The sequence below is a fragment of the Carassius auratus genome, chromosome 11, assembly GCF_003368295.1.
Source record: "Carassius auratus strain Wakin chromosome 11, ASM336829v1, whole genome shotgun sequence".
NCBI lineage: Eukaryota > Metazoa > Chordata > Actinopteri > Cypriniformes > Cyprinidae > Carassius > Carassius auratus.
Genome location: NC_039253.1, coordinates 7,536,309 through 7,563,505, shown reverse-complemented (window position 1 = coordinate 7,563,505; position 27,197 = coordinate 7,536,309). Strand labels below are relative to the sequence as shown.

At 37.6% G+C, this 27,197-nt stretch overlaps 1 protein-coding gene across 1 annotated transcript in view; it reads right to left on the bottom strand.

The window, feature by feature from the left end:
* LOC113110570 (voltage-gated potassium channel subunit beta-1-like) overlaps nt 1-23,667 on the bottom strand; it is a 68,012-nt gene extending 44,345 nt beyond the window's left edge. Inside the window, exon 1 of the mRNA XM_026274699.1 lies at nt 22,571-23,667. Within this exon, the coding sequence (XP_026130484.1) occupies nt 22,571-22,926 (356 nt within the window). The 5' untranslated portion in view covers nt 22,927-23,667. The remainder of the gene's footprint in view (nt 1-22,570) is intronic.
* Nucleotides 23,668-27,197: the final 3,530 nt, after the last annotated feature.

The window sequence follows — 27,197 nt, the reverse complement described above, 5'->3', positions numbered from 1 at the left end:
AGTAAACAAATAATGTTAATAATGTATAATGTTACAAAGGATTTCTATGCCAAATAAATAGTTATTTTGAACTTAAAATTCATGAAAATGATGAAAAAGCTAAATTTCCCAACAACATTGATTTGAACAAATATTTAGTCAACAAGATATCATAAGCATTTTTCACCAGTGCACATTATTCCAACAAAAAATATGTTTGTCTTTGCAGTATTTAACCAAAATATAATACTAAAGAAGTACTTTTTATGCAATGGAAAGATTCCATGAATGTTGAAGGCTCTTTGTGGAATGAACTGATGCCTTTATTTTAGTGTAGTAGTCAGAAGCTTGTTTTCTGTTCATAGCACATTCATTATATCACATTAAAAGTGGTCTGTGATGTAACTTCCTGTGCTGAAGTTTCCGATTCTTGAACTTGGAGTGCAATGGCCCACTTCTGCTACCAACAGCTCTAGGGAGTTAATATGGCACATCATTGAAACTCACCCTGACAAGAGAGCAGCGCAGAGCAGAGGAGCCGGGCTGTTTCTTCCTCTGAGAATTTGAGCACAGTTCTCAAACACACATAAACAAACCCTCAAAGAAACTCTGAGACACTGCCCACAGTCTTTCATCACATATACATGAACTCCTGGTATGTTTAAAAGCACACATTCACAGTAGCATTTGGTGGGGCTCGATTCAGTCGCTCCGAGCATCATTAGAGAAGATCAGCTCAAAGCGACGCTCTAGTTTACCCAAACAGACCCACACCCTCTGGCAGAAGATCAGATGCTGACCTTGCAGTCAATATGGGGGGCTTCTAAGAGCCGGAAGGATCTTTGACTATTGGCACGGGGGGATCACTCTATGACCTTAATCTCGAGACAACAGAAGGCGCTGGTATCAAATACTGCTTGCCTCAGAGAATTTGAACAATGGAAAGAAGGTCCACAAAAGAAATTCCCATTTTAAAGGCATAGTCTACCCAAAAATGCTATTTATGTTATGTTTGCTCACTCTTAAGTTATTACTTCTGTCTCTTCACTGCATTTCTCTTCTTCTCTAGCAAGTCTGGTAAATAAGGCACGATATATTACTCTTGACTCTTGAAAAACTTCACTTGGAACTTTCCAATATAATTCCAGACCACTATGCTTTATTTATTTTTGTTAAATGTAGACATGGACACTTGGAAAACAGTTTATGGTAACCATTTCTTCCAATCAAAAAAGCTGTGCAAAAACCTTCCTCTTTTGTTTTTGAATGTGTTCCAGCATCTTTAAAATAAGAAAATGAAGCTTCAAGACAGTGACATCGTATGAAGTAACTCATAATGAGTGCATAAATTAATAAATGAAATTATCAAGGTCTAGCTAACTCTCTTGCTTTACAGAGGCGCATATTAACTTGACATAAATTGGAGTCTCTGACAACAATCATTTTGGAATCCTGATTTAAATAGGAAGGAAAGATCGCACGCCTCCATTAAGAGCTTTTATTAGGATTTTTCTGCAAATGAACATGACAGCTGAAAGCAATCTGGCAGTGTTTCTAGCAGTCATTATGTAAATTAACAAATACTTCCGGGTTTGTTGTTAACGAATGCAGAAAATGTCACGTATGAAATATAGAGAATGAAACAAATAAATTAAAAAAGGCCTCAAATTACATAATGAAATTATATAATACTATTATATATTATGAACACCTAAGAGAAAGATTCTGTGACAAATATGTCAGCAGCTGTGCATAATAGCAGTACATTTTAACACAAAACTTTGGGATTTTCATGAAAAAGGCGATAGCAGCAATGCAGGAATATGGATCTAGTTTGCCAGTCGCTCAATTGGGTTAAAATGATTGAGAAAGAGAATTCATTATTCTTCAACAGTTAAAAGCTGCAATTTGCAGAATGATTTGAAGAGAAATAGTCAAACAGATGGGGCTGAAACCATTATATGCAATCAAAGCACTTTGTTGAAATAGCAGAAACGTATATATGCACCAGCATATACTGATTATTATGCTATTGAGCTAGATAATTCAGCACTGTCAAAATTATGCGAATGCTATAATGCGAATCCCCCTAAATTGCATACAAATAATATTTTAGCATTAAAACAATCAAACTACACATTTACCTAAGGATGAGTACCAAAACCCAGGAATTAATCGGTCCTGGGGCTAAATTATGAAAGACCGGCGTATCAATAAGGTCTGACATTAACGGTTCTGCTATCGGTATACTGGAGAAATGTAAAAAACACACATACATTTATTATTGCTAAATATATATTATATTGCAAATTCTATTTCACAAGTGTTGCCAACTGTTTTTATATGCATTGATATTCAAACATTTGTCTATGATGCATTTTTGCTATTCACAATTCATTGTAATGTCTGTTTTATTAAGCTAATCAATTTTTTAAAGGATTATAGCCGAAAACTCAAACTTAAAGGCAGAATCAGCACATTTGGTCATTGTTGAAAAAAGGCTGTCTTATACTGTTGCTAAATTGCAGGACATGTTTGATGATAAAATGTTGAAAGCACAATCCGCACAAGAGACACTGTATCCAGGCTGACATGTGTGCACACAACGCTCTCCAAACCGGACAAGCTAATTACACTTTGGCGCGCCTAAACGATCGAATACACACAAAATATGTCAAAATATGCCGGCTTGGAGAGTATTTACTTTAACACATTTTGTCTTTAAGTGGACGAGAGCAGTTGGGAGAAAATCCGATGTGTGTCAATATATTGTCTTAAAGTGCCAGACTGGCGCTTGGGCCATCAGTCAATCAAACAACAAAATCCAAAGACAAAATCACTCCCAGCTCTTAATCTGAATTACATTATAGCTTTAATGAGCATTAATCTACCAATACATACAGTGAAAACTTAATTTAATTAATTAACTTGTAATACTTAATTACTTGTAATACTGTTATTACTCACCTGAACAGTAATGTTAGTAGACCTTCATGGAATAATTAAAGCACTGTTTATTTCATTTCATTTGTATATTTGTTTTATTGTAATTGTCAGTTTGTTTTACTTTGTTTCTTTTTTCATGTTCTTACTGTATCTTATCTTATGTACAGTATAAATCACTAAAAATGCCTGCACACTGGTGCATTTACAAATTGATGTTTTATATTCATTTCATTAAATATTTATCTTACATTTCAGAATATGAAGCAATGCTAATATAGCTCTTAATTTGTCATATATATATGCTCGATTCAACTTTATTGGCAATATGCAGAGTACAAGTACAGAGCTAATGAAATGCAGTATAAATATATAAAAAGTACTGATAAGAATACCGTTAAAGTACCGAATCGATAAGCAGTATCTGTAAGAGTAGTAATACCATTAAAACGATACCCATCCCTACATTTACCACAAACAAAACAGGATATTATCCTACAAACTTTACAGTCACGAAATAAACTATTCATACATTTTTATCTCCGTTCAGTTATCCTACCTATACTTCATGCCAGTTCTCATGCTTTGGTCACTTGAAGAAGGGACGCTCTGGACGGAAAGCTGCCCGAGGCTCCTGGCCACCATGGCCACAGCTTTGAACTTGCTTCGGGTACCAGTGCTTGGACTGTTAGCGTTTTGTCGATTGAGCCTGTCATCCGTGCTACGGCTCATGGACCGGTGGTCCGTGCAAACAAACGACACCTGCATCCTGTCTCAGAGGATGCACTGTTATCACAGAGAAAATTCAATGAAAGAGAGCAGTGTCTCCAAGAAACAAAGTCAAGTCAGCCAGATCCAGATCCTCTGGAGAGCAAATGTAAAAGTTCCTCTGTCCTGCTGGACTGTGCAATGCGCTGGGACTCCTGCTCTGAGAATATCAGGAGGGCTGATCAAACTGAAGCTTGACTCGCTCAACTAGACAGGCAAAGAGCTCATAAAGCTCATTTCAGTGCTTATTGACCGGCACATGAAGTTCACAGCTTGATTATCACGTAGCGCGCTGCTCAAGACCACCTGCACAGCTCCCATCTCACATAAGAAAGGTCTTCATTTATTTCCTTTCTCAGGTCCAGCTCTTTTTCTTTGCATTCAAATCCTCCGATCAAAGATGCTGCACATCCAAACACACTAACTGGTTTCTTTGTAATCTCAGCTCACTGCTTCAGATCACTTGGGAGTGCCAACACACAAAGCAGACTTCAAACATAAAGTAACAAACTGATGCAATGGATAAGATGTCTTCACATGTCTCTTCCTGTGAGCACTGGATCTGACAGCTACTGAGATACCTCAAATGCACTGGTGCTCCTCCTCCTTAGCAGAGATTAATCTTACAAGTGCATTCAGAGCGCGAGACACAAAGAGGCAGAGCGTGAGTGAACGAGTATGAGAGGGTGGGAGGAGCAAACGGCTGGAAGAGAGAGGGAGTGTGGGAGGGTTTGGTCGGACTGATATTTCTGTAACGTTTGTGCTAATATATTTACTGTTTTCATCGCACATGGCTAAGCTGCAAATGCTTTAAAATATATGTTTTACTTTTGAAGTGAATATCATATTCATTGTCTCCACAGTTTTAGTAACAACGTACACTACTATTTAAAAGTTACGGGTTTGTAAGATTTTTATTTGTTTTTATATTTAAAAAAAAATTAATAGTTTTTTTTTTTTTTTTTTATAAGAAGTAACCAAGACTGCATTTATTTGAGCAAAAATATAGCAAAAACAGTAGTACTGTGAAATCTTTTTACAATTTAAAATGTTTTGTATCTGAAAATGTTTTAAAATGTAAGTTATTCCTGTGATGCAAAGTTTAATTTTCAGCATCATTACTCTAATCTTCAGAAATCAGTCTAATATGCTGATTTGCTGCTCAAAAAAAAAAAAAAAATGTTTTAGATTATATACATTTGTGGAAACGCTGATACATTTGTTTTCTTTGCTGAATAAAAAGTTCAAAAGAACAGAAAAAATTTGTAAGCTTCTGTGACAATATAAAGGTTGTTGTCACTTTTGACCATTTTAATGCATTCTTGCCGAATAAAATTATTCATTTCTTCTTCTTATTCTTCTTTAAAAAAAAAGTATTTCAAGAATGCACTGCTATGAGATCCATGTTTATGTAAAATCATTCTTCTGTAAAAGTCGACGTGAATGCATATATTTTGAATAAACTTCCAATACATAGTATTTTATACATATAATAAGTTACTTCTAGTCAGTGTTTTTCTTCTGTACTGGCGTTTTCTGATCAATTCTATAAGACATGTTCAATACCCAGTAATGTACATTTGTCTTTAGCGGAGTTTGAAGTACTTTAATTGTGAACCATCTTTGAGATGGATGGCTTGAAAGTTTTTTTTTTTATTTAAAAATCTATTTGAATGCCTACGGAGAAAATTAATAGCAAAACTACCAGGACCAGATCTGTTAAAGTATGTGTTCACTGTTGCACTATGTTGCATATGTACACTTCTTGCCATGTCAGTAACTCAATAAAAATGAAACTATAGATAGAGAAAAAAGACAAGAACAAGAGGTTTATTGTATAGCTTGCAGCTGATGCCACCATCGCGGCTAGTCCATTATTTTTTGTAGGTGTTCACTCTGACTTCAAGCTGTTGAGTATTATCAAGAGAATAAAAGAGCAGAGTGCTGGTGCAGGCAAAAACTATTTGGCCCAGTGCACGGCAGGATCTTTCATACGTGCATGCAGTGCAGGCATGTGTAAAATATTCATTATGCAATTTGATCTGTCTGAAAAACCAGGGGAGGCTGAAGCACATTTCAATGCAACCGCTAAATCGTTACAGCTCACATGCCTGCCTGCCTTCCTGTCAGCTGTTAGAAGCACACAGGGGAATATGTTAGCCAAACTATTACCTTCAATTCACGACAGCTCTCTTAACCCTTTAATATGTGCTGAAGATTTCACGCATCATGAAACTTTGGTAAACGCGGCTCAGTTGACCAATTATGTCAGTATCAGCAGAGTGTGTGATGTGGTAAAGACAGGAAGCACACAGCAGCAACCAATTAGCTGTGTTATGGAAATCAATGCGGGCAGGAACAACACGGGGAAGCGGGAAAACAATATTGGCAGAGCAAGGAAATTTAGTGGTAATTGGGAGTAGGCATAGCACTAGACAAAGCGCATGCTGATGGTGCACACTTTTACACAAATAAAATAACATATCTGTCGAAGTTCTGCTTACTTTCTGCCAACAGTGAGTAAGATCCCCAGCCACATATAGTTCTTACTGAACATTTAACTGTACTTTGCATTGTTTTTATACAAATGTATTTTTATTCCAATTAAATGTATGACAACCAGGCCATTTTCTTTCTCTCACCGCATCATATATGACATGTTTCGGTCTTCAACTTTCGAATGATACTGTACAATATATGTCACAAAAAAATCCTCATATTTCTATTTTTGTGGCTTAATGCCAAGAACTGTGTCACCATATGGAGGGACTGTTCCCCTAAAAATGAAAAATCCGCCATGATTCATTCACATTCACGTTGTTCCAACAAGCAAAATACAAAAATAGGACATTCTAAAGGAATGTTTCTGCTCATACTGTGAAAGTCTACAGATTGATTTTAGGTTGAACTGTCTTTAAAAATAGATCATCCTATTTTTTTTCTAAGATGCTTAATGAATTTTCCATGGAAGTCTAAAAAGGTGGAAAAATCCCAAATACAACTGATACACTTCTCAAAAGTATCATGTTTTATGTTTCACAGAAGAAGGTTAGTTTGGAATAACATGAGGGTGAGTAAATAATGACTGAATTTTTCTTTATTTTAAAGGAATCGATAACGCTCTCATGTCAGGTACTGCACAACTGTTTGCTCAATTTGACCACTTTTAATTATGGACCCTGCCACTTATCCTTAGTCTATTTGAAAGATAATTAAGAACACAGATGTGCAAATGATGGTAGACAGGTATATCTCCATCTGTAGAGCACACAACTGTCCATCCTTGTCCTCTCCAATCATTCCAGACTCTTGATTGAATCGAAAGAAGAAAAGTGTTTAAAGTGAACACCTATACTGGTTAGAGGGAGGTTTCTTCTGTATCCATGGATTTTTATGTCTCCAGTTAAAAGGTGAAGGTTTGGGGCGAGTGGGTAGCGGACAGTGGGAGGCTCATGCCACACTTATTTAAACTCAGCCACCAATTCCATCACCCGTGTGCAACCCTGGACAATGCAAAACTCAAGCGGAGCGAGAGGCTTTGTCTGTGTCAGCTCCTCTTACGATCAAACAGCAGGGTCACCAAACTTGTGGAGACAAAATGCACAAAAACTCAATAAGCCACGGGGGGGTCCACAAGGATGGTTTGAGAAATTAGGGGAATCCAGTACTTATAAAAAATGGAGAACCACAGTAATAAACCATTTATTTACTGAGCCTGATGATTTCAAAAGTGCCTTATATCTTGGATGCACATGTGAAAGTCGATGCCGGGATCTGCCATGCTTCAGAGCCCTGACACAATTCAACACGTAGCATATCAGGTCGAAACAAGTTGAGGGGCCTGGTTCACTCACATTGTGTATCTGCATGTACAGTATCATGGTGAAACCCACACCACTGCCACACAACCCTCCGCAGATGAGCAGAGCCATCTGGGAAGCGGCTCGCTTTAAATACTTGTATTTTGACCTGTTTGTGTGGGTTCTAGTTGCCAAGTAACAAATGATTCATAACATCATGCCTCAGTAAGCACATCGATTCATCGGGCTGGCTGATATTGGTTCATGATTTGGTCAAATGTGATAAGATGGAGATCAGTGAAAGCCTGTGATTTGCAGAACAGAAGTCTGCGATAAAACGATGCCGAGAGCTTGATCAATACAAGATGCAACTGATGTATAGTGCCATTTCACCGATTTAGAAACCTGTAAGTCTTCTTCCCACACTGACTGGTCACAGTCCTTGTGAATTTGAGAAGGCGGATGTGCAATCTCTATGGCAACTGAAGTTTTCATACACACAGTGTCCAAGGATGACTTTCTGGGCCAGATTCTCTGGTTATTTTCAATCTAGGTGTGTGAAAAGGCCATAGTTAAAAAAAAAAACACAACAGTTTGGTCTTGCTGCAAGGTTAGCATGTTTTCCAGAATATCTTAACATCCTTACAAAAAGACACATTTATTGAAATGGGTAACAAAACAACGACAACAAAATCTTATTTTCAGGCAATTAAGAAAATGTAAGTAAGAAAGATAAAAATATTTGTTTTCTCATATTACACAAAGATCAATAAACTCTTTAAGATATCTCTGAAAACAACACTTAAAGGTATAGTTCACTCAAAAATGAAAGACTGTAACTCAGGGGAGAAGAAATGTTTATTATTATTATTTATTTATTTTTTTTGCCAACAAAAAGTATTCTTGTAGCTTCATAAAAGTACGGTTGAACCACTGATGGCACATGGACTATTTTACCTATGTTCCTTGTACCTTTCTGGGTCTTGAATGTAGTAGGACGCTTGTTATCTATTGAGGGTCAGAAAGCTCCCGGATTTCATCAAAAAATATCGTAATTTGTTTTCCAAAGATGAACAAAGGTCTTTCGGGTTTGGAACAGCATGAGGGTGAGTAATTAATGACAAAATTTCCATTTTGGGGTGAACTATCCCATTTTAATCACTCCCATTGTCACAGATGTGAGAAATCAAGCACACAAACCTTAAAAAAAAGATCATTCTGAAGAGCTGAGTGAATTCAGACTGATACTATGAGAGGACACCACCTCTGTTTGTGAAATTTCAACCCTGCTTTCAATTTCATTTCACAGTCCACTGTAAGTAGTGTTACTGAAAATTGGGAGCATTTAGGAAGAGCATCAACCCAGCAGAAGACAATGTACCAAGTCACAGAGCAGAGTCACTGAGTGCTGAGGCATATGGTGCGTAAAGTCGCCAACACTTTGCTGATTCCAAAGCTGGAAAGTTACAAACTTCCACTGGCATTAATATCAGCAGAATAACTGTGTAGCAGGAGCTTCATGGAATGGGTTTCCAAATCTGAGCAGCTGCATGCCAGCCTCACATCACCAACACAATGCCAATTGTTGGATGGATTGTATAAAGTAATTCACCACCGGACTCTGGAGTTCTGTAGAGTGACAAATCACACTTCTCTATTTGGCAGTCTGATAGGTGAATCAGGTTTTGGGCAGATGCTAGGAGAACATCACCTGCTTGACTGCACTTTGTCAACTGTAAAGTTTGTTGGAGGAGGAATGATGGCTGTTTTTAGGGCTTTTGCTGGGCTCCGTTTTTCCAGTGAAGGGGAATCTTAATGCTTCATTATACCAAGATATTCCAGACAATGCTATGCTTCCAAATTTGTGAGAAAAGTTTAGGGAAGGTCCTTTACTTTTCCAGCATGACTGTGTCCCAGTGCACACAGCAAGATCCATAAAGACATGGTTGGATGAGTTTGGTGTGGAAGAACTTGACTGGACTGCATAGAGCCATGACCTCACACCCACCCAACACCTTTGGGATGAAGTGGAAGAGAGCTGGACCTTCTCATCCAACATCAGTGTTTGTAATCACAAATGCTCTACTGGATGAACAGGCAAAAAAAATCCACAAAACCACACCAGTATAGTAGTTAGATTTTGGTAGAGATGAACAACATCCTTTAAAATGAGCAAAAACACCTTTTAATGTCTGGATAATACATAAATGTAAATGTAACTTCCAGCCCTACTGCCAATCCATATTACCCATTCCAGGACCAATCAGTACCTGTTGACACACAATAAAACACCAAGACATCAAACGTGCAATCAATACTCTGAAGATGAGAGAGGTTACAATCAAACTACTGCTTCTGTGGAAGACATTAAAACAGCCACCGATAATGATTTTCATCCTCATGGTTGGCTAAACAGTCTCCAGTGAACCTCTAAATGACAGAAAACAAATTGCTTTCTGATTAGGGCCAAAAAGAAACAGCTGAGCAAAACTAAGAAAATGCAGGAAAAATGTACAAAGCCCATCAAGAAAAAAATGAAATCGAGTTGAAATCAAGGATCCGTGTGTGATTTTGTTGAACCTGCCAGTAATTGGATGCTTTGGTGCGACACTGACATATTCCCTGATGGAGTATTTCAATATCCCGCAAACACTTGATTCTCCGGAGAGACCTGGTTTGCCAGTTGTTGGCAAGCAATACCACATATCAAAACACACTAACGAACACACACGCTGACTCTTGTGAACTGAAAACGCCATTATGCAAATCTCGCCCAACTAACAGCTGCTACACACACAGCTGTGCTGCACACCCCTGTGATGGAGAGAACACATTAAAGCAGCTTATCTGTGCTGAGAGAGACCAAAGCTCAACAATAAGGACAGCAACTAGTGTGTGTTTCAGAATTTCAAGCCACTTGACAGAATCACGCTGCAGATGCAGACTATATTTCCTGTAAAACTAAACATATCATTTCTGTAATGTTTTGAACTTTGTTAATGTGAATTCTGCTGACATCAATATGGTAGTGTTATTGAGCTGCTAATAGACAAAGCTTTGTCTAAAAAAACATGTATAATTTCCATATATTTTTGCTAACAGAAAGGTAATTCCGTATTTATAATCTTGTTTACGTAATGAAAGATGAATAATGGGGGAAAATATGCATATTTAAAACATTATAATTTAGTAAAAACATCAGTCAAATATTGTTGAGTCCTGAAGAACAGTGTGAGGTGTGTGTCAAAAGCAACATTAAAAAACATTAAAGGGGGGGTGAAATGGTATTTCATGCATACTGAGTTTTTTACACTGTTAAAGAGTAGGATTTCCATGCTAAACATGGACAAAGTTTCAAAAATTAAGTTGTACGTTTGAAGGAGTATTTCTGTTCCAAAAATACTCCTTCCGGTTTGTCACAAGTTTCGGAAAGTTTTTTTCGAGTATGGCTCTGTGTGACGTTAGATGGAGTGGAATTTCCTTATATGGGTCCTAAGGGCACTTCTCCGGGAAGAGCGCGCGCTCCCGTATAGCAGAGCACTGAGAGCACAACAGACTTCACTGATCAGAGCGAGAGCGTCGCGAAATGTCACAAAAGAAATGTGTTTTTGGTTGCCAGGGCAAGACAACCCTGCACAGATTACCAAAAGAGAAACAGCATTAAGGGACCAGTGGATGGAGTTTATTTTTACAGAGCATCAACATCGAGTTGTGCAAGTGTTTGTGTTTGTTCCCTGCATTTCGAAGATGCTTGTTTTACAAACAAGGCCCAGTTTGACGACGGATTTGCGTATCGTTTATTTCTTAAGGATGATGCAATCCCAACGAAAAAGGGTCACGATCGTGTGTTGGAACCACAAGCGGTGAGTAAAACTGCTTCAAATATCTCTGCCTTCTTGTTAGTGCATCTCTTCCCATGCCGAGACCCGGGCAGTACTACTCTATAGGTACTCAAGATTAACAGGATATTGAGTGAAAACGAGCATTTCACCCCCCCTTTAAATGAAATGCATTTTATGTCAACATCACGTTTCCTGTGATGGACAAACAGATGAGTGGATTTGGTTTAGGATTATATAGTGGGAAGACAGTTGAGCTGTGGTCCAAACTAGAAAAGGGTCTCACATAGACCCTTTCACTTTTCAACCACATCCAAATCTAATTCCTGTAAGTGGAGTTTGTTCCATGCAAACACTGACTGACAACGAGGTGCATCACTTAAACTCTTTCTTTAACATCCTTTGGTGCTAGTCTTTATAAATGCAACAATGATACACAGCAATAACGAAAACCTTCTTGAAATAAAGATAGCTGTCCTTTCTCTTCTTAGATACAAGAAATAAATGGCACTGATCCTAAAGATCATAGTGGCTTTCCTCAAGCAAAAGTTTTTCTTTTACACACCCCATGTACCTCAACAAGCTCACATCAGCAGGGACAGACTGTCACTTCAGATACACTTTCAGATAAACACCTGATTCCTGAACATATGCATCTGTTACTAGCCCCTTTCACACATACAGAGTTTACTGGTAAATTACCGCCGAGAGATCATGTGGAAACAGGACCTTTTAAAAAATACCAGTAAATTCGTTTCAGCAATTTACCGGTATGAGAAGTTGTAACATTACCAGTACATTGCTGGAATGATGCTGTGTGTGAACGCAGAATGAAGATCAGTGGTATGAGTGCAAGTTCAGAACGTGCTGATGTAAGAAGTCTACTGTGGGCCAATCAAGAGCTGTTGAAATCAAACAGCTTTTGTTCCAGCTGCTTATCATTGTGATTTACATTTTTAAGGTGTCCGTGTTATAGTGTAATTATACATTTAAGGAATATTATGAACTACATATACAGTACTTATATGGTTAGGGTTAGGATTAGTTTTTTTTTTTAGATAACTTGCATGTAATTATGCATAATTTATTGATATTATAATATAAATTAATTACATAGTATTGTAAAAAAAAAAGTGTTACCTCATTGTGCATACTATTTTAAAACAACTGTATGCAATGAACTGCGAAACATGTACATGTATGTAATATACACTAAGAAGTATGCTTCTATTGCTACCATGGTCAACATCAATTAAGCTTAAAACCATTAAAAATGTATAACTTACGTATATACACACACACACACACACACACACACACATTTCATTTAATTCAAGTTAACGTACTAAAAAAAAAAAAAAAACAAATAAACTAAAACTAAAACCTCTAAAAACTGCAGTGTACGAAGGACACTGAATTGACAGTCACAGAGGCTATGAACACAATATAGAAAAATAAATCTACAGTAATTCAAGATACTAAAATGACACACATTTGTAGTATAGATAATAAAAGGTCTTACATGTAAATCTCAGTCCCTCTTCTCTCTTTATCATGCTCACTTCACTCTAATGTAAAACTGTAAACTTTATTGTCTAATGTCACCATCTCAGCGGCTTCGTGCTTTAATTAACAGCTTAACTCCAGCTTATCTTAAAACTCTACTGGGTCCCCTCAAACACTGCACTGACAACACAATATCCTGGTGTGAAAGAGACTGTTATGAGTATTATTACATGGTGAAAATCACATCATAAGAAGCTATATTCATAGCGATCGATCGAGGGAATATGAAGATGGGATTAATGGGGACATTAACAACTTCATGCAAGAAACCACAGCGACAAGCATTAACATCCACAAATTAAGCGTCATTTTCACAGGTGGCCCATAATGGTTTGCTGACAGACCTGATCCATCATTATTAAACCTGCTGACATTGGTAGACTGACATGTCCAGGAAGTATACGATGACTGAAAGCCTGTGATGAGGGGCTGAATCTCCTGCGCAACACTTCTTATGTTCTCTGGAGTGGCAGGGTTTCACAATTTTGCCGGAAGGCTTCACTCAATCACCTGACAGGTGGTGAGTCTGACAGGAGCCAGCCAAATCATGCCCACATAACCAGACTCTCAGCAGTCAACTCTAAATCTGACACGCAAAATCTGTGCTCAGCGAAAACTTCCTGAGATCCACACACACATGCACAGGATCTTGTACTTTCATTCTATCTAAATGGAGAATTGAGTGCTGTGCAAATCAATTGTTTTTGTGTCTTATAACAAGGCACTGAGGGATCACTGCAGCAAAGAGTGCTGTAAAGAGACAATCAGTGCTCAATCTCAAAATCCACTAACGCACGCATGAGGAAAATGGGAGATCAGAGGTAAAGTAAGACAGAATTCCCTCCGGGTTTGTTCGGGAACACAGAAACGATGCTACATCATCCGGCTCGTCTTATTCAGAACAATGTTTCTGATGGTCTCAATAACTGAAAAACATTTAATCCTAGGAAAGCTTTTCATTACTTCAGAATAGATCATCCGCCATCACGGCACTACGGTGAAGCGGAGAGACACAGAGGAGACGAACTGTTGAATAAAGTCATTATTTTTGTTTTCTTCGAGTACAAGAAGTATTCTCGTCACTTCATAAAAATCAGAGTGACCCACTGATGGCAGATGGACTATTCTCACGATTTCTTTCATACTTTTCTGGACCCTGACTGAGTATGTTACTTGGCAATCAATGGGACAGTCTCAAGCCTCCTGGTTTTCATCCAAAATATCTTCAATTGTGTTCAGAAGACGAATGAAACTTTTATGGGGTTGGAACGACATGGGGGTAAGTGATTAATCACAACATTTTCATTTTGGGGTGGAGTATCCCTTTAAAATAAAGTGTTAACGACAAAGCTATTTTGAAGAATGTTGGGGAACAAAACATTTGAAGGGTAAAATTCGATTTTTATTTCTTTCTGTGCATACCATGGAAGTCAATCGTCAACTGTCTGGTTACCCACATTCTTCAAAATATCTTCTTTTGTGTTCCTTAGAATAGAAAAAGTTATACAGGCTTAACAAAATGACAATTTTTATTTCTGAATGAAATTATGAATGAAATTGAAATACATAAATACAGACATAAATACACTTTAGCATGTAACTTGTCCTGCACCGTTTGTGCTATGGAAAAGACCATTAAATTATGCAGAAACTTTGCCAAGCTCTAATATTTAAAAACCCTGTTATATGCAAGCTTAAAAAAGTTATGCAAATTCACTGGTGAAAAAAAAAACGTAATAAAAAAAAGTGTAATCCGTAAAACCATTCAGTTATTGGGGTTATGGAATTAAAACAAAAATAAATATAAGAATAATAAAAAAAAGAATAATAATAATTAAATAATCTGTTTTACTATTAATTATAATTATTTTGTAATTATTTAAACCCGTTAACCTGCACCCCCCATTTTGGGACTCACAGCTGAAAATGACCTAATTCAATTAAAATTCTAAGGGTCGTTTCATAGTCAACGCGAAAAACGCGAGCAAGCAACATGCTCTCTTTCATAGTCTAAACAGTGGACACAAGTGTCACAGGTGATGCGTGTATGCAATACACCGCTCACGCAACAGGGGGTAGTAGAGTCGGGTGATATTTGTAGAGTTGTGTCGCGTGATATTCAGATCACAGTGGCAACTGAAGAGCAGTGTATTCTGTTGCTGATGAACTATCGTATAAATGTGGATGAATACGTATAAGTTCGCATAATTTTTCCTCTTCGCCCGCCATTGTATTCAAACCTTCTTCTTCTGTGAACACAATATACTTGAATTAATGTACAATACTTGCAATGTCGCCCCCACCGACAACACATAGTATTGCGTGAATCGGCGCGTCGCGTATCAAAAACTAGGACGACACATTTGGCTACGCACCGACACATAATGGCGGCCGAAGCGTAGCGATGCGTAGCCTCGGGGACGCTTATGCGTACAGATGCGTTGACTATGAAACGGCCCTAACAGTTCCTGATAACAGTGTGCGACACACACAATTGTGGTGTCTTTGGAAAGAAGACCCTTCGGGCTTTACTATCCAGGGTTGATAATGCTTCAAAAGATAAAAAGTTATAGACACTGAAGTTCCTCAAAAAAAAAAAAAAAGAAAAAAAAAAAAAACACTAAAAAACGCTGAAATGTATTATTATTATTATCATCATTATTAATTTCATATGAAATGCATGAAATGAAATCAGTCCTGGACCAATCCGGAAAAGTAATGGGTTTTTGTAAGCAACATGTCTCATGAGTTTATATTTCAAATCTGAAAAAGATACCATGAAGATACCACAAAGATTCCTGCAACCATTCCTGAACCCCCCACAATCAAAGTATGTACTGGGAGCAATTACATAATTACTCCGGATGAAAGAACTGACTCATAATATGACTCAGGTTACCACTGTAGTGCCAGGTTATTAAAGGTACAAACCTACTGTAAGTTAGTTTGGATCAGAAATGGTTTGCTAAAACAAAGAACAGTGTAACGTATAATCACATTAATGACAACCATATGAGCGATGTATCAGTGCCTCGGGGCTCCTGTGTGCTCTTCAGAGGAACTCAAAACCTGTCCACTGATGTTCCCCTCGATAAGCAAGATGTCAGGTTAACTGAGGAGCATAATAGTGATGACAGATCTGGGGGAAGCCCTCTTATATAATGCCTCCACATTCATGTGGAATTGATTTGAAGAGATCTGACGCAAGCTGCCTTCCTCACAAAAAAGGGTTGTGAAGAAGCTGTGTTATTTCTCTCAGTAAAAACTTTTCTCTAATGATGACTAGAGAGGCAAAAAAATAAAAAAAATAATAATAAACAAAAAGGGAGTAAATAGTCTTATGAAAAGTTTCTGCTGGCACTCCTGAGACAGAAATGAAGATGTGCACTGGATTTCTTCTGAGACTCGGAGCAGTGCAACATTAATCATCATGCAAGTGAACACACGTCACAAAATCTATTGAAGGATATGAGGCATCAAGACAATGTTGTGTAACAATATTATGTCTAACTTCATATTCAAACTTATTTATCCTCCAATCATCGAGGAATGAAGTTTATATGCTTCCCAAAAATATGTTTACTTGACCAAAATACAGTAAAAACTTAATAAAAAAAAAAAAAGTGATACTCCACCCCCATGTTGTGCCAAACCTGTAAAAGCTTTGTTTGTCTTCGGAACACAATTTAAGATATTTTGGATTGTGATTAATGACAACATTTTCATTTTGGGGTGGAGTATCTCTTTAAAATGTGATTTATTTCTGTGAATTTTTAGCATCACTAATTTAGTCTTCAATACCACATGATCCTCTATGATGATTTGCTGCTAAAGAAACATTTTTTTTATTATACATTTTAAAAATTGTATATATATATATATATATATATATATATATATATATATATATATATATATATATATTGTGCTGCTTAAGATTTCTGTGCAAACTGTGATGCATCAGGGTTAGAAAGTTTCAAAAGAACAACTTTATTTAAAATAGAAATCTTTTACAACAAATAAATGTCTTTACGTTCATATTTGCTCAACATCCTTACTAAATAAAATGATTCATTTTTAAGTAGAATAATGAAAATAGTGATTTAACCGTGTATATGCCAAAAGCCAAACATAAACAAGAGCCATCTTCCATGATAAAACACAAGATAAAAATTCAGTGCAACACAATCTCTTATATTTCATGAAGAAAGTCTCTTCACAAAACAGAAGCAATGGCAGCTAAAGCATTTAACCTTGCAAACCCAAAATAACTGTGAAAAGGGTCCTTAACTACTGAAAACAATCAGTTGTGTTGCTTGAAAAATGTTTAGAAGAGGAACACAAGAAAAAGGAGCCATTTAAACTGAGAGAAGCAAGCTATACTAATTAAAATAATAATAATAATAATAAGACTACAGGGTACAATGCAGAACTCATCAATTCCAGTTCGATTATTTTGCTGGCTCAAATAATACAGACTTTTTAATTTCCCAGTAAGAGTAAAAACAAAGCCTATGTGCTCATTAAAAACCAGCCAGAGTGCATTATGATCAATAAGGCTACATATAACCGTTGCAACCTGCAAAACACAGCATTTCTTACTAATATCCACACAGCAACTGCATGACACAATTATATAAATCTGCACACATGTGATCCTCACACAAACCTGATTTTGAGTCGAGTCGTCAGCGCTTTACACACACCACCATCTGGTGGCTGACAAAAGTAGTGCACAACAGCTTCACAAACACTATTTTAAATAATGAACAGGCTGTTCCAGTGAGCCCTAAACATCCCTTGCATTGCAGAACTACGTTAAAAGCATGACATGGATTGATTTACTTAATTTCTCAAAAGAACATGTCAATATTCAGTAGTTTTTATTATTCAATCACTCTGAGAAATTTGCCCTGCTCTGATTTACAGACGTCACAATAACACAACATGACATCTCCACAGAACTGGATCTCCACCTCGTGTTCAAATCTGGTAATTACAACTATGAAATGCTACAGTGCTGTCACATTAAGATTCAATTTGCTTGTAAAAAGGTCATTATGTGAAGTCACAATGGAAGAGTGAATGGCTGGGACAGCAAGACTGAATCTGTGGCCATGAACAGTTATTCAACAAAGCCTGCAAGACAGCAAAGGAAAAGCTAAGTTATGTCAAAAATGTCACTTGATAAAATGGTTAAACAGATGTAACAAAGAAAAAAAACATTATAATCCAACTTGCAAAATTGCAAATATTACAATAGCTGCTATTCTATTAATGCAAGTCAAAAATAGCTTATCGAAGATGAAAACTATCTTTAAAAAAATAGGATTAATTACTTTAGAAAAATTAAGAATTACGAGAAAGGTAGTGAGAGGAATTTCCATTAAATTTCTATAGAGCACTTTAAACTTACAATGAATGTGTGGTAAGGAAACTGCAGTTTGGAACACAACAGCTGACAGTTTGGTGGTTTTTAAACAGGTGTAAGGAAATCGCTTTTGTGGGTCAAACTCAATTCTGAGCGCTGCCCTGACGAATCCATGTCAAGGAGAGGACAATGTGCTCTAACTATCACCTTAAACAGTCAGGTTATACACCTTCAACTCCAACACAACCACAGACAATGGATCTGCACCAGTCTTTAGTGCAGGACAAAGGGAAGATCAAAGTAATGGACAAGACAGAGTAGAAACTTGCATAAAACTAATTCTAATATTGCTTACTTCAATGTTTAAAGAAACGTCCAAATTAAGTACTATGAATTGAGATTTTTGCAAAAAAAACTACAGAACATGAGGATTCACATGGTCTTCGTATCACATCACACACCTGCAGCGCTTCTGCGTGCGGAGAAAAACATAATAAAGCTAGACTATATATAGGAATAAATAGGCCTATACGAGAAAAATATTTTTCTTAAATAATAAAATACGAAAGTGAAAAAAAAAAATACAGTTTTGGTTCATTTTTCTGCTGCGCGAAAGGAAACCAGACGGCAGAAAGTGGCATCATTTTTTCTTTAGGCTTATTTTACACACAAAGATTTGTTTTTATTGTGCATGTATACAAATAAAGGCAAACCGTTTACAATTCCGATTATCTTTATGACTAAAAGGAGAAGTTGCTTCCACTGTTAGAAGGAAGAAACACATGTGCCCACGGTTAAGCTTTGGTACATTGACAATGCAGCCTGCTCAGTTTAAATATGTTATAAAATCTGCGCTGTTAAGTGTTATCACCGTACCGCCATGATGTTATGATGAAGTGGGACCTTATGCTTTCAACACTAGCTAGCTATTAGCCTTTCTGAAATTGCCAACCCTACCTGTAAAGGGGTGTTGATTTCAATTTCACTTTTTTTACATTAGTTCATGTGTAATGTTGCTGTTTGAGCATAAACAATATCTACAAAGTTATGAAGCTGAAAGTTCAATGCAAACAGAGATATTGTCTTTTAAAACGACAGCAGTTTAATACCTACAAAAATGGCTCATAGGGACTACAACGAGCTACTTCCCGGGTTTGTGATGTCACAAATCCTGATAAACCCTGCCCCCTGGGAACATGCACCGAAAGGGGTGGGGACATGTCGCACTGCTTTAGAGAAGAGGAAGAGTTGTCGCCATGCCTTCAAAACTAGGGGTGCACAAAAAAATATTTTCGTATATGAATCACGATTCTGTCTTCAAATGATTCTAATGGATTCACAAGTTTCAAAATCGATGTTCTAAAACAGCAGTTCTTAAAGGGTTAGTTCACCCCAAAATTTGCCCATAAATAAATCACCCTCAAGTCATTCTAGGTGTATGTCTTTCTTCTTTCCGAAGAATCCAGTCAGAGTTATTTAAAAAAAAAATGTCTTTAATGACACTCAAGTGTTTAATGAATAAAGTTAAATTATGTGAAGAATTATGTGTCTTTTATTTTATTTTTTATTTATTAAGCATTAACACCTGTTACACTGCACTGCATGTCCTTTTCACTGGCATATCATCAACTAATGTCTAGGGATGCACCGAAATGAAAATTCTTTGCCGAAACCGAAAACCGAAAAAGAGAAAACCAAGGCCGAAAACCGAAACCGAAACAACGAAATAAATTATCCCAATTATTAGTACCATTGCATTTATTGCTATGACCGTGTACTAACTTTACTAAAATTAAGACATTGCAATTGCATAAATTAATATTAAAGTTTCAAAGATAATTACAATTACATAACTTATAAAAAAAAAACATAAAAATACATAATTACAAATGATGTAAATATTTATTAAGCACATTGCAACAATGCACAGTATAAAATAAAATTCAAACTAAAAATGTATCCCACTCATGTGTATATTTAATAATAATGTACAGGCCTACTGGCTGCAGAAAGGTTTTAAAATGAACAGTTCTCTCATAAAAACAAAGTGCATTTAGGTGAAGTGCATTTTAAATTTTTCTATGTAGGACTAGAAAGTGCATCACTTCTCCAGTTGGCAAGACTGTTATCACTTCTGGGGATGGAGACTTCAGACAGATAACCATCTAGCTGTTGAGCAGTTGAGCTTGTCATCTGCCTGACATTTGAGAAATATTTGAGAGAGTGTATTTAAATAGGGCCAGGGCATAAATAAACATTTTTATCAAATTAAAGCAGAAATCTAGCAGAAAATCTAGCAGAAATATGGCTACAATCTGATATTATGTATGTATATATGTTTGTGTGTGTGTATAAGAACAAAATAGCCAACGTATTATTATTATTTGAGGCACTTTCTTGCGGAATTCCACTGAACATATCAGACAACGATGGTGCATGCCACTCATCTGGTGCAGAGACCAGTCTTTTTTTCTGCGCTCTGATCTGTCTCCTGCGCTTGGCGCTTCTCCGCATCCAGCGCGGCCTGGATTATTTCTCGTGCGCGCTGCCTTATTTCCGCATACAAGTAATGGTCATTATAACGCGGATCAAAACCGAAAAGGCCATTTTCGGCCGAAAATTTTCGGTGGCCGAAATTTCGGTTCATCCCTACTAATGTCTATTTGTTACGTTATCATTTTATTAGCACAGTAACCTTGTGGCCAGCACAAACACGAATCCAAGCTTGAGGACCTTTCTGACCAATAAATAAAACAGATTTGGGACAAATGTTTACATGCTACTATCAATCGTAAGTGTGCTGCAATCAAAGCCCAATCTTGTGCACACTGATAAGAGATCTGCCCATGTTAACCTAGTAAGTACCATTGTTACACAAGTACCATATTGTCTGGCTTAAGGAGACATGCAGTAATGCATGAGCAGCATTCTCTTTCATAGCTTCAGTGTCTATCTATCCCTCTATCCTTGAATTAGTGATGAGTGTGATTGGAAATCATTCTTCTGCCTGATCCGGATACAGCTTGCATGGAAGAACAAGGGATGATGGAAGATACTCTGCGCAGTTATTGACAACAGGCCAACTAATAAAATCTTTCAAATATTTAGTTTGAAGGGAAGATTCATGGAAGTGTCCAAGCAAACAAAATACACTGTTGATAAACAGCTACTGCATCTCAGCCAGAAAGATGCTGGCCTGGGAGGTGCAATAAAGATAACTGTGATCTTAATCATTGATAAGTACTCATTTTCATCACGAGTAGGTGCTCTATGATCTATTGTTGCAGCAGGACGGGACAACCACCATATGCCTTGTAACGTGAGCCCCTGTTCTCAGAACTGACACCAGATCAGCTGTTAATGCTCGACTGAGCAAGCGTTACAGTAAAGCACAATAGATGCGCTGACCGACGGCTGTCTCTGATACACAACACCAGACCGCTAAACACCAGCACAACAACAACTCAACATGTCAAAACTTCAAACAGGTCTGTTTTTACCTGATCCATGCAGCATCGATTGTCGATAATTTTGTATGAGTGAAAACTTTTTTCTGCAACAGGGAGCTGACACAGATCCAAAAAAATGTCCCAACCCCGAGTGAGGATGCTGAGAGTCCATCAGTCCTGTAATATGGAAGACAATCTTGCCACATGCTGAGATGCCACACTTTTCCCTCCACCTCGCCTCAGAGATTGATATGCCCTTCCCTCATTGTTGGGCAAATATGCCAGCGACCTAGTTGATGAAAATAAACCCTGCGCTGTTTGCACAGAGACGAGCAAGTGGACCGCAGTCACAGAAGCCACAGTGCTGCAGAGTTCTGCTTGAATTTATGTAGAAAATTTCAGTTCAGTCATTGAAGATGAGCTGTATGTAATCTCTATGAAATTCAAGACAAAAATGCTTTACAATTAAAGTTGTAAAGCCATTACAAATAAAATAGATATACTTTTTGGAATTTCAAAAATACCTGTGACTACACATACATAGTGCACCAAATTGCTTGGCAACCATAAACAACCTGCAATTGTTTACACCGGACACGAGCAGCACGACTCTGCAAAATAAAATCACTATTGACCATGAAAACCATCGCTACAGTTTCAAAAATGGTGCCACGGTCGATACTTTACGGTTGTTGTTGTTCCTTCTAACTCAAACTGTTGCTTTGACCTACTGGTAAGAACAAGCAACATTTGATGCAAAGCAAGTGCACTTACGTTACAAAAATGCAGGCCAATATGCACAATGTCCTAAAATCTAAAAATCCAGTGCACGCAACCACCTGGTTTCTTTCTTACCTGTACTTCATGCCTGTCTGGTATGATACGCACTCCTCCATTGCCAGGCCGTTCATCTTGAGGAAGTCTTCCATGTTCTTGATCTGGGCAGCGATCCTTTGCTCCCTGAGCCGCTGGAGTTCGGCCTGGTCCGTGTGCCTCGGCGTCTGGTTCAGACCTTGGTCTGAGTGGTAGCGGCTAATGCCGCTCCGTATGCTCTCGCTGTAGGTCATGGACAGCATCTTGCCTCCGCTGCTGCTACTACTGCTCTTCCGCACGCCACTCGCCCCCGCTGGTTTGGGGATCTGCAGATTTTCGGAGGGGAGATTGGATTTCCGGCGCCCAACGGTCCCCCCCGCGTACCCTCCCGCAAACATGTTTGTTCCCCGTCCCCCACCACCCCGCTCTCACACACTTTCAAGGACGCTCTCGCACCTGTCTGATTCTGCCACCAGCCATACACACTTACACACGCACCAAGCGCAAGCAGGGTTGGGAAATTGGACCACGAGCTGGGTTGAGGCATCGCTTTAAATAGCACAGGTGAGGAAGGAAAAAAACAGGTCTGTGCTATCAGTGGCAGAGAACTCTGGCCATGCGTCTTGTAATCAGAGATGGTCCTGCCCCTTTCCTGACAGATACAATGGCACAAGAGCAAGACTCAGGTGGGTTCAGGCAGGTGCTACGAGCCTCAGGTAAGGAGGAACACCAGAGGGCATGCAAAACACACACCAGGCTCATGCATGGAACCCGTCCGTCCAGACATGCATTGCAGGTCGTGTGGGAGTGAAGTGACACCGTTCAGGTGTATCTAGGGAAAAGTGCTTTGTTAAAACATGCAAAGTGTCCATTTACAGCAGGAATTATTTTGATACGGACCCTTCTCACAAACTGTAATGCATTTCCACAGTTAATATTGCCATGTAAATCTTGTAAGTTATATTAGCTATGCATGCAGAGAACAATTAAGTTGCTGAGTGGTGAAGGCAAATTTGACATCTTTGTCTCTTTTGACCACCATAATAAATGTCTTGATTGAATCAATGTCAAATCTCTATATATATTAGGGGTGCTCCAAATGATCGGCCGATAATCGCTTTGGGATGATTCATTGGCAGTCTATAAAAAGGCAGATCAAAAAAAAAAAAAAAAAAAAAAACTATCTCAAGCTGATGATGATATTTTTCTCCGCACTCTTGTTAATGGTTTAAAGCATTCACTGCACACACGGTTGTGGTCTGGCAGTGCATTCAGGAGTGGTGCGTCTGTTGCAGTGCAGAGATCGTTTCCACACGGAGTCTACTTTTGCTTTACTGCAAGTTCTGAATTAAAAGTAACAGCACATTGTTTGCGTAAATGTGAACATGCATTGACTCAAAAATATAGTTATTACACCATAAACGCATATAATTAAAGTCTACATGTGTTTCACTGTCAACACACAGGCTATGTTTTTTTTGCTAGGTTTAAAGGAAAAGAGCATAACAATGTTTGGATTTAAAATCAAAATAACAAGTGCTGTGTTTGTGGTAAACAGCCACGGATCAGGAACAGACTCCTGTTTGAAAGCACAGTCCGTGCTGCTTATACTTCATGGACTACATACTATATACATACATACTGCAAATAGAGTACCGTATTTTTCAGACTGTAAGTCACACCTGAGTATAAGTCGCATCAGTCCAAAAATACGTCCCGATGAGGAAAAAAAACATATATAAGTCGCACTGGACTATAAGTCGCATTTATTTAGAACCAAGAACCAAGAGAAAACATTACCGTCTCCAGCCGCGAGAGGGCGCTCTATGTTTTCAGTGGAGACTACAGGAGCACTGAGCAGCATAGAGCGCCCTCTCACGGCTGGAGACGGTAATGTTTTCTATTGGTTCATTTCTCTTGATTCATTTCTCTCGGTTCATGTCAAATTAATTTTGATAAATAAGTCGCACCTGACTATAAGTCGCAGGACCAGCCAAACTATGAAAAAAAGTGCAACTTATAATCCGGAAAATACGGTAGTTGAATAATGCTATGTGCTGTATTAACAAAAACTTAAATGGCATTAATAAAAACATATTGCTACTAGGGCCGGGACTCGATTAAAAAAATTAATCTAATTAATTAGAGGCTTTGTAATTAATTAATCGAAATTAATCGCATTTTAATCGCATATAAATATTTGACCTGAGAACAGTGAGAAGTATTTTTTTTTTCACATGGATTTATAGTATACCATTGAATAATGACTGAATACATAAGCTTAAGCAACAAAATATTGTTTATTTTTGTTCAACCAAGTCTAGCAGACCAGTGCAATTTTTGCCATGAAGTGTATCAATAGCATATTTAGAAACAATTTAGAAATAGTACATTTCAGAAATTCAGGAAGCTTATAGGTGCTGGAACCTTCTGTAAAGTTTTTTTTTTTTTTTTTTTAAGTAAAACACAATACTGTCAATTACATTCAGAACATTGGAAACACTGACTATTAGAAAACATCTCTCTGTTGCTTCAGAGGCCATAACATACTAAGTCCAACTCTCAACAACCTTGGCCAAAACAATAAAGAGTTCAACATAAACTGTTGCACCAACAAAATAATACATAGTTCAACATAAAGTGTAAAGTCCACGATAGCTGCTATATGTTTTGCGTTGAGGTGATACTTGAGGTTCTTTCATGTGCTGCGGTGATATGCGAACGCTAGTTGGTGCTCCAGTATAATCGGTCTCGCCGAAACTCATCCAGTGAGAAACGTTCCGTGGTGCAAAAATAAGTTATTAAAAATGCGGGATTTTTTTTTCTGTAATTAATTCATCTTAGTTAACGCGTTATTTTTTGTGTAATTAATTAATCTCAATTAACGCGTTAAAGTCCCGGCCCTAATTGCTACACAATATCGCATTCATAATCGAATGTGATTCATCTAATAATTGCGATATAGCATAGCTTGTCAGTTATCTACAGCTCTGTGTATAAAACGCATCTGAATAATTTCCATCTGAAAGCATGTGATGGCGATTTACCAGTACTATTAATCACAGAACCGGCTTTACTGATGAGATGGCAATCACATGCGATTTATCGTGCAGCCCTCATTTGTTGATCACAAAGTAAAAAGTAGATGATTAAACTAGGATGTCGGATCCATTCAAACCACAGCCATTACTGTCTAGAGTGTGTGGAATGGTTCGCTGTGATTGGTTAAGCAGATATATCGCATTCTGCAAAAAAGGGAGACTTGCGTTTGTCACGGTTCGAAAAAAATGGAGAAAACAATCTAATAACTCTGAATATTGCATTTTGCGTTAAATTGAAAATTTACTTTTCAATACTTATCAGATAAAATACAAATTTTGGCGGAAACTCAAAAAAAAAAAAAAGGCATAATAATAATGTCTTGTGATTTGTTTAACTCCAAGAAAAAAAGCATACATTACTACATTACAGTCCAAATATAAAACTTATTTGTAACTGCATATTTTATTAAAGTATATATGATTCAGACCTGTGTGCATAGTTCACTTGTGCAGACGGTTCTTTATCATATGTCTGTATTTATCCTGTGAATCTTGACTGTATGATGTACTGCAAATACAACTCAACTACTGCAGAGTACTGATCCTCCATACACCTGCACTGAAGAACTTCACTTAAACGAGCGACAGAAATAAAAACAAATCCCCCTGAACTAAAATGACAACAACTTGGAGTACTACAATAACAGGTGCAAGCATGTATACTGCAAAATGGTTAGGGGTAAGGGATGATAATTAAAGGGATACACCCATGCAGAATAACACCCTAAAACAAACTGACTCATGCACACAGGTGGCCAGTCACATCAAAGACAAAATCAGCACAAAAACTCACCCGGGGTCTTGGAGGTCGGCTCATGAACAAGACTTATGAATGTCAATCAGTCCTTATAAACTCAGCTACCTCCAGCAATCCAGCGATCCACCCAAACTGGGAGTGTCTTGCGTGCCGGCGTCTAAACCAATTAGTAAAAGAAGAGAGCATCGCCCTCATCCTCTCACCCCTCCTTCAACTCCAGCCATCTCCCCTCCCAGCTCGACTCCATGAAGGAAATCCATTTATGTCATTCGAGGGGGAGCAATTTGTTTCTGCTAACCGCAGCAAATAATATCTGGTTTAAATTATTCACAGAAGCTTTTGCGCTAAAAGCTTTTGATAGTTGTTCCACATGAGATAATAGATAAAGGCATTTTAGTGCACTAATAAATGTGGATTTTCAGAAAGACACATCCACATTAGTGGGATAAAAAATCTACATGTTTAGCAAAAATAAATGTCAAGTACAAACAGACTACATTACAGAAAAAATAACTTGTTTATGATGTAAAATGAAAACATCAATGACCAAATGTGACACTTTAATGAGATCCGTGTCAAAAATGATGTAAATATGGCAAATCTCTACAGTATGACAGAGCAGCATGTAAACAGACATGTCTTTCAAAAAGCAATCATCACCGTTCACACATGAAAGCCTTTTAACACTTTAACTCTGACCCTTACCCATCCATATTTAATGTACTAAATGAAGACATCAGAGAGAGAAGTTCAACAACCAATGTTAAAAAATTCATCTTTAAAATCAATGAACCCACCTTACCGGAAATCA